The following is a 9055-nucleotide window of genomic DNA, read 5'->3' as shown; positions in this document are numbered from 1 at the left end:
CCCAAAACCCAACACGGTGCTCGAGGGGCCGTGTCCAGGGGACAATCCCTGCCCTGCTCCTGCTCAGCGGTGGGAGATGGAGAGGAACTGCCCTTCCCAGGGCAATGCCCGGTTTGTTGAGGGGGGGCAGCAACAGCAATGGAACTGCAGCAGCCGTGGGGTACCCCCAGCCCTTTCCTCCACAGCATCCCTCCCACCACAGCTACGGGTCCAGAAAAAGCCCCTGGGGAGCCCAGAAGTCATTGAAAAACCCACGGGCATGGTCGTCGTCTCTCCCAGAACACACAATGGCAGCAGAAGGTAGGGAGACAAACTGTTTAAGTATTTTTAAAAAGTCATCACACGAGGCGTTTAAACCCAAACCCAGGCCTGAGTACATCCGTGAGCCTGTTGTAGTGGGTGAGGGAGTTTTTCTTTCACTGAGCAGGCAGCTTTGGTAGCTCCCACCAAGAGTAAGGAATGTATCTCCAATTACAGCATGGCGAGCATGAAAGAAAATCATTTTGTTTTGAGGCCACGGAAGTATCTCCTATTGAATCCAACCTAATTTAGAAGGAAGTGACCAACGGAATTGGGTGTAGGCTGTATTGGTGTTTGTGCCTTCCGATTCTAACCTCAGTCTGATGCCTTCAAAACAGGATTCTACGCTAAAAAAACCCCAATAATTGCTAGGCCAACCAGGAGCCGCATTTTTGTAGTGAAAACAACACTTATCTTAACAGGCGGGGGTGTGTGGGGGAAAAGCCTTTTCAGAGGTTGCTGTGTTGGTCGGGGTCAGGTACAAGCACAATGAGGGACCCTCCAAGGGTGGTGGGACAGGGGGCTCCTGCCAGCCCGGGGTGAGGGACCCCGCTACAAGGCGCCCCAGCCTAAGGCACCAGGCAGTGCTAATGAGATGGGTATTTTGGGGACAGGTCATTCCTTAAAAGGCACCATTCTAATGACATCATTTTAGCCAGAGGAAGGGTCTGTAGTATAACCCTGATGGTTTATGCTCCCCACGAGTCAAGCAAGACAGACCAAGAGCACGGAGCTGACCCGTAACCAAGGCCACACAAGTGTTTTCTGGTGTCGCCAGTGACATCTTCCCTACATATATAAAGTGCAGCAAGGCTGTTAATGCTCCACACTAACAGAGGGCAAACTAAGATCTAGACGTGCTTGTGTTTTACACAAGTGATTACTAAAATACAGAGAAATCTTGCACAAACTGAAGCAAGCCTGCATTCCCTGTGTACTGACGAGGTTAATTTTTCCCTCTGCAGCCTCTCACGTTCTACATCCCCCTTTGCTTCAGTTGGTAAGTTTTGCTGGTGAACGCGATGGCAAAGGGACTGCTTGTCAGGAAACAATTAAGCTTTTATATATTTGGTTGCAGCATTCTGTTTAAGATGGGCTTTGCTAGCCCAATTAGTAGGCAAATGGGTGTTCCAAGCATAAAAGCGTATCAAAAGGGTCAACCGGCATGGCCATTAGCTAACCAGAGCATTAACTAACCCGTGTCAATGCTCTTAGCAATTAGTAAGATATTTGGGTAACAATTAAAAAGAAAGAAATCCTTATGATCAACTGCTTCCCATCACCCAGGCAGTACACCAGGCATCCTTTAATCCTCCCCTCCACAGAGTCGGAGCAGAACTTTCCTGTAGTCTCCTGAGCAGTCTCCCTGGAAGTCAAAAAGGGACACAATTAGTTTTACAGCTCCATAGAAGGCCGGGTTCTCCCCAGCACGTACAATTTGGGGTAGGATTTGTATCCTCTTCGACAATTTAAGAACAGAGAACATTCAGAAACATTTTCAGTACATAAATGTAACGTCTCCTTAATTCCAGCTCCTCTGGAATACCTAGAAGGTGTCAAGCAGGGACCTGCCTCCTTTGAGCTGCTTAGCAAAGCCAGCTCTTTGTTTCCAACCCCCAAAAGCGTACCTTAATGAAGGAGTGGAGCGATTTCCCATACATGGTCAGGAATTCCCTTCTGATATCCAGCATATCGATCTCCGAGCGGGACACCATCACTCGGATCAGCGTGTTGTCATCTGTTCCCAAGCCCTAGAGAAAGAAACCAACCACGTACAACTACAAGGAATTGTTGATAAATCAGTGAGACTCACAAAGGTTCTATCACTTGGGCTCCCGTGGAGCTGTTCCTGAGCAGAGCATTTGTGCATTAACAGAGCGATCGGCCAGCAGCTCGCTAAGAGTATTGCTCTGAGCTTCCTGAGGGAAAAAAGCTCCATTTAAAAGCCTAAAGTTACTTGGTTTGGTTTTTTTTTCCTCCATTAACAGCAGTTTATCTAATGATTGCTGTCATTCTACTGACTCCAGCGTGGAAATGCAGGGGGAAAAAATAAAATTGCAATCTCACACCAGAAGCTCTTTACCTTCATGGATTTATACAGCTGTTCAGCAAAATATGCAGGTTTATTTCTCATGCACTTTACTGTAAGGGAGACAAAACCAAGAGAATTAAGGCCAATAAAAGCTGAAGGCGAAGGTCTCCCAAACCTTTACAGCACTTTCCCAGCGATGGTGTTTGCTCTGCCAAGTTGCAACAACCAGCAACACAGACGCCCGCAGGGAGCGACCTCCTGTCAATCGATGTCTCTGTGCCCACCGCCCAGTAATATTTTCTTTAAGGCTTTAATGCTTCCTGAGAGCAGCTCTCAGCTGTATCACTTTGGAAAGCAAACAATATCATAAAACCCAGAGCTTTCTCACACGATTGTATCCTCAGAGTAAAACACGGCAGCTTGAAAACAGTATCTGCCTCCTAGAGCTGTGTCAACAGCCAGCCAGGGCAAGATACAATCTCTCTTTTTTTTTTTATTACTTTGTAGACAAAGTTTAAGAGCAGGGCACTCACCCACAGCTAACAAAGCATCTTCAAGGTCTCCCGACATCTCAGATTTAATGCTGTCTGTTATGTCCTTATTAGCAATCCCTTGGTAAGCATCAAAAACTAGGGGGAAGAGTCAAAAAAGCGATAAAAAGAGTGAACGAGATGCTTCAGGGCCTGCAGTGTGTAAAACCACCAGGGATCATTTGGCAAGACCAAGCTCCTCATACTCTGTATGAAGATTGTGCCGTTATTGTGACTTTGTGAGCTAAACCAGGGCTGTCCCGCAGAAATAATTCATTTTAATTATCAACCGTCTTGCTAACTGGCCTACCACTACTGCCAGCGTTTTCAAGAGCTGCTGCTCCATGATGGCAGTTTAAATGCTCAGCTCTGCCCCAGCGGGAGTCACATGTCATTGGCTTTGATTTATGGGCTGGAGCCAGTTGCACTGAGGATTTTCTCAAGTCCCTTTTTGTCTCAGGAGGGAATAAAATGGCCTTAAAGAAGTGAACGTGTCTGAGCTCTGGGATACCTGCTGTCTCTGAAGAGTTCACAGCCAGTTAATGAGCAAGTACGAAGCTTCTACAAAAGTATCGTCCTCAAACAAAGGAAAAATTCCAGGGTCCTACCTCTTAGTAGGTGACACCTGTTCCGCGTACAGAGGATGGCCATGAATTGTACCTCATCCGTTCCCCATCTCTTCTCCCCAGCTTCATACAGGCACTGGCAGATGAATAGACAAAAGAAGGCTCAGTGAGAATTCATAGAATATCATAGAATGGTTCAGGTTGGAAGAGACCTTGAAGATCATCTCGTTCCAGCCCCTGCCCTGGGCAGGGACACCTCTCTCCCACCAGCCCACGTTGCTCCAAGCCCCGTCCAACCTGGCCGTGAAACCTTCCTGGGATGGAGCATCCACAGCCTCCTTGGGCAACCTGTGCCAGAGCTTCACCACTCTCAGGGGGAAGAATTTCTTCCCTTATCTAATCTAAATCATTTCAGGCCATTGCCCCTTGTCCTGTCACTACAGGCCCCCATAAAAAGCCCTTCTCCAGCTTCCCTGTAGCCCCTTCCGTGGATTGGGAGGCTGCTACTCAGTCAGCCCAGAGCCTTCTCTTCTCCAAGTTGAATAACCCCTGCTCCCTTAGACTGTCCTCTCAGCAGAGGTTCTCCAGCCCTTTAACCATCTTTGTGGTTGGGTGTACACAACAAGAGATTTTTATTTCCTCGGTGCTTGAGCACGGCTGGCCTGTGGCTTATCTAGATCCAGGTATTTTCCAAGAAATACTAACCAAGCGCAGCAACTCTCAACTAAAATGCCATCACCCCTTCCAAACAGCCAGCCTGTCTCGAGACCTCTCAGCTCAGGATTGCAAAGGCCAGAACCAGTGTCCCCTTTTCACCGGCTGGGTCAGAACAGAGAAGAGGTTCCTCTAAAGGGTTGAACTGAGAACAGGCCCCAGGTCTCGACCCAGGGTGCTGCTGTCTAGTGTAGCTTCAGGCTTACTGTTCTACCTTGAAAAACCCCAAGGTCTAGAAAAAGCAGGGCTTCACCACGCATCCTATGTGCAAGAAGAGAAAATTCTTGCAAGGAAGCAGATCTCTACATACCTGGGCATCTTGCTGAGCAAGGGCATCGTCCACGTATGTTCTCTCATCTCTGTTTCCCTGCGGAGGTACAAGGATGAAAAAGTTCTGTCACCAGAGCAACTACTGGAAGCAAGTCCTGCAAATTCCCCATTCAGAATAAGTTACTGGAGGTGCATAATGTGATCGTCGACATTGAACAGGAGCTTAGAAATACAGCAAAATGTGGCTCAGATGTGATTGGTACTTCCTTTGGAAAGAGCAGCAATCCTCTTTAACTGGGTCCTTTTCAAAAGAGCACACGGCATTACCTAGCGTGCGACCTCTCTGCCTGCAGAAGCTCGGTGGGAAACGCAGGCGAGGCAAAACGCAAGACAAGTGAAATAAAAGCCAGCCTGAAACACCTCAGCCCTGAAGCGAGAGGCGTGGACATCAGCCACGGGGAGATTCACCCCCATGTCCCTTAGCCTGGACTTACCGTCGCGAGGGACACGAGGACTCTTCGAAACATGGAAGATGTGTCGGAGATAATGTCCTCCTCAAGGGTACGGCCATATTCTAGCAAGAGCACACACACATGTGACATCTGTTAGTGACAGGTCCACCGCCCGGGCACCACGTGCCCACAACACGTAAGTACATAACTGTGCTCAGGGCTCTAATCAGCTCGGGACACGTGGCAATAGCTGTACTGGCCCATTTGTCACATTTCAAGGCTACCAGAGCTTTCTCCTTCCTCCTCACATAACCATGAAGACACACAAGGGACTTTTCAGTCAGCGTGAGAACAGCTTGCCGTTTGCGCTACGTACGAAGTTTGTAGTTCTCGTTAATGCGCCGAATCTCTTCGTTTGTGCGAGAAGCCAGAATTTCGATCAGGCAACCTTCGTCCGTTCCTGCGCCCTAGGGGATCGCAAAGGCAGGATCCAAGGTCAGGATGGCAACTGCTGTGATGTGCAACTGGGATTTGGGTTTTTTAGATTATATATTTCAGTTTTGGGCACCTCAGTACAGGAGAGATCTCGAGGTGTTGGAGCGAGGGCAGAGGAGGGCAACAAAGCTGGTGAAGGGCTGGAGAACAGACCTTGTGAGGAGCGACTGAGGGAGCTGGGTCTGTTCAGTTTGACCAAGAGAAGGCTGAGGGGGGATCTCATCCTGCTCTACAATTGCTTGAAAGGACATTGTAGAGAGGTTGGGGCTGGTCTCTTCTCACAGGGAATTAGGGACAGAACCAGGGGGAAGGGTTGCAAGTTGCAACAGGGCAGGTTTAGGCTGGACATGAGGAAGAAATTCTTCACGGAAGGAGTGGTCAGACCCTGGAACAGACTGCCTGGGGAGGGGGTTGAGTCGCCATCCCTGGAGGTGTTCAAGTGGTGTTAGATGTGGGGTTGGGTGATGTGGTTTAGGGGTGACCTTGTAGTGTAGGGTCAATGGTTGGACTTGATGATCCCAAGGGGCTTTTCCAACCTGAATTGTTCTAGGATTCTATGATTCTATATATGTTAATAATAAATGTATAATTATGCTGTATCATCTAAATTGGCCAGAACTTAAGCAACATAAAAGGAAGATTTCCGAACCTTTATAGCCCTCCTCAGTTCATGCACGTCGTACATGGTGGTAGGAGTCATCAGACCGATGATCACCCTTTCAAAATTCCCACTCAGCTCAGACTTCAAGTCATCAATCAAATCCTAGAAGACGGAGAGAGGAGAAAGGAGTTGGGAGAACAAACTCTTTCACCGCTTTTCTTCATGGTCCAGCCCCCTCTGAATGAACCATTGCTCTGAGGAGAAGAACACCAAAATAACTTGGCCAGGGAAAGCCTGTGCTAACCTCACTGTCGTGGAGACCAGGGTGTTGTTCACATTGCACCCAAGTGGTATTACCCAAAAGTTGTCGGCATCTCCCAGCGAATGCCACAGTTGCTAATCTCTGAAGCCCACTTACCCTTCCAATAGTGCTTTTATAGGTGATCAGAACTTGCTGACGCTGAGAAACGTTTAGTTTGGTCAAGATCTCGATGATGGCATCTTCATCTGTGCCTGGAAAAAAAACAATGGGAACCGGTCAGGCCGCCCGCACCAGAACCAGGCGCACGCTCTGGACGAGGCCAAAATAACTTGGCCAGGGAAAGCTTGTGCTAACCTCACTGTCGTGGAGACTAGAGTGTTGTTCACATTGCACCCAAGTGGTACTACCCCAAAACTGTCTGCCATTAGCTGTCTTCTGTTTCTTACACAACCTGGTTCTCAGCACCTTCTCTTCCTTGCACAACCTGGTTCTCAGCAGCACTGGGGACCTCAGCCCAGCCGGCATCATAGCAGCACCACATCGCCGGAGAGACAAGAGCCTGGCCACGGACGTTTTTGTAGCCAAGACTTGGATTTCCAATGGGTCCAAGTCGCTCGATTCCATTCAGCGCCCTCACAGGTCAATGCAAATGGCTAGACTGCCCCTCTAGCAGACCAGCAGGCAAAACATTCTGGATGCTCGGGGGTGAAAAAAGCGTGTTTAACACTGGAGGGAGACTGACTTACCAAATCCCTTCATAGCCTTCCTCAGCGCCTGGGCCTCTTGCTCAGCACTGAAACTCGAGACCCCCTTGATGGTTGCCTAAACACAGGGAAGAGGAGTTATCAAAGGCAGACCCAGTGACACACACATACAGTAAAGGTGAATTAAAAAGAAAATACTTCAAAAGATGCAAATACAGCGATAGCAAGTCAAGTCCGCCCATCTAACAGGAATGATTTTATGCCAGGCTTCCATCCTACCCTAAAGAGAAACAGCTTGTTCTAACTTCTCAGCCACAGAAGAAATAAAACACAGGGACACAACTAGAAGAGGAAAATATCTTCAGATAGCTGCCAACCAAGTATCTCGCTTCCAGGTAAATAATGGCAAGCAGCCTCACAGCTCTGTTCAGTCCAGCTGCGGCTTCTTCCCAGCAGTATTCCAAAAAGTGTTCCCAAAGCTCCATCCCTGCCTGCTCTCAAACCAGCCAGGGGCTATCATTCTGTACAACGGTGCACCAGGAAGGGCAGTGTTTACTCAAAACAGCGTTTCACAAACAGGTTTCTCCTGCCTCCTGTCCAGTGCAGTTTCTGTGGGACTACACAGATCTCTTACAAAGCCATCCCCAAGAAAATCATCAGCAAAACGCCCCTTGGCATCCGTGTAGGCTTTGGAAGCAGGCACAAGAGAGAGCACCCCCAGTTCAAGGACAAGGAAAACAAGAGGTTTGGGCTAAATGTAAGAAACGTTGTTGTGAGGGTAACGGAGCCCTGGCCCAGGCTGCCCAGAGAGCGTGTGCAGTCTCCTTGGGACCTACTCCCTTCATCATCCTCGTAGCTCTCCGTTGGACTCTGAGAGCCCAACAGAGAGCTACGAGGATGATGAAGGGACTTGAACCAGAGAGGGTGTGGAGTCTCCTGCTCTGGAGACTTTCCAACCCGCCTGGACGCGTTCCTGTGGGGCTGCCCTGGGTGACCCTGCTCGGGCAGGGGGTGGCACTGGGTGAGCTCCAGAGGTCCCTCCCAGCCCCAAAATCCTGTGATACATTCTGTGAAACTACCTTGCAGGTTGAATCTGGAACGAACAACATGCCCAGGAAGTTTACCCAGCGAAATTAATGCTCTTTGAACTAGTATCTGATTGGATTTTCCATTAACTCCCCAAACAGACAAGCCCATATTTGTGGGTCTTTCTCTAGAAGGAGGAAGCAGAGAGAAGCCATAAAGGCACCCCCCATAAAGGATGTGTGTGACAGGGACAGTGTTGTTCCTGCTCTGGCCTTATCTGAGCTACACTCCCCACGTTTATCTGATGAGAGCAAATGCCTGGCACAGCACGGTACAGAAAACACACACACTCACCATCGTACTGTGTGGGTCCCCAGGCAGTTAGACAACTGTAATAAAAACCAGAAAGTGTGTTAGTTTCCCAGCAAATATTTAATCAAGTATTCCTACATTTACCAGTTAATGGCACTGGTTAACTAACCATGTAACTTCTCCGAGGACTAAAAGCAGCACTCGAACAGCCCCACTGAACGCCTGGAGCAGCACCCCTGAGTTTCCAGGTGAATTCCAGTTTTGAATGAACAAGGGCTGCCGTGTGACAGCATCGGGCCAGGGTGTTCGCCCTGTGTGAAGGAGGGACGCGGTGCACAAGCAGATGATTAGCACTACTGATTTCAGAAATTCCTTTTCTACTGCTAGTGTGACAGCCTGGCTGAGGCTACAAGGAGGAGCAGGCAATGTTGCCCTGGGAGCTAAGGAAGCAGATTTGATTCCTATGCGCTTCAAAGCGGGTGGCTTTCCCCTTGCCAGGTGAGAGCTCAAGAGTGAGTTAGGGTGAGGGTGCCAGCACAGTCCAAACAGCCTTCACAGGTGCTCCCTGGAGGCAAAGAGGCATCAGGGTGTAGATGAGTGTGCTAAGGATAAGCTCCCTCGACAACTGGGACTGGCAAGTAACCTTCCTTCTTAAAATCTGCTGTGTTCAACATCTCCTGGGTGCAGTGTGTATCCTTGTGTCCTGCAGTTTTATCTGACTGTCAAAGCCCTCTAAAAAATAAAATACATCTCACTTGCCATCTCCCCAGGGTTATTTTTTCTGCTCATAG

The 9055-nt window shown here is 48.9% G+C and overlaps 1 protein-coding gene across 1 annotated transcript; it reads right to left on the bottom strand.

Annotated features, from left to right (window-relative positions):
* Positions 1-1606: 1606 nt before the first annotated feature.
* Positions 1607-7044, bottom strand: ANXA4 (annexin A4; the record flags this gene model as incomplete). The annotated part of the gene is made up of 11 exons (XM_009867971.1): positions 1607-1666; positions 1929-2051; positions 2384-2442; positions 2866-2961; positions 3471-3564; positions 4453-4509; positions 4907-4986; positions 5241-5331; positions 6009-6122; positions 6379-6473; positions 6969-7044. Coding segments are annotated over 11 exons (945 nt in total), but the record flags the coding sequence as incomplete, so codon positions are not given.
* Positions 7045-9055: the final 2011 nt, after the last annotated feature.

The sequence above is a fragment of the Apaloderma vittatum genome, unplaced genomic scaffold (assembly GCF_000703405.1).
Source record: "Apaloderma vittatum isolate BGI_N311 unplaced genomic scaffold, ASM70340v1 scaffold32320, whole genome shotgun sequence".
In the NCBI taxonomy this organism is placed as follows: domain Eukaryota; kingdom Metazoa; phylum Chordata; class Aves; order Trogoniformes; family Trogonidae; genus Apaloderma; species Apaloderma vittatum.
Note: the sequence above shows the minus strand (reverse complement) of the source record. Positions and strands in the feature narration are given on the sequence as shown.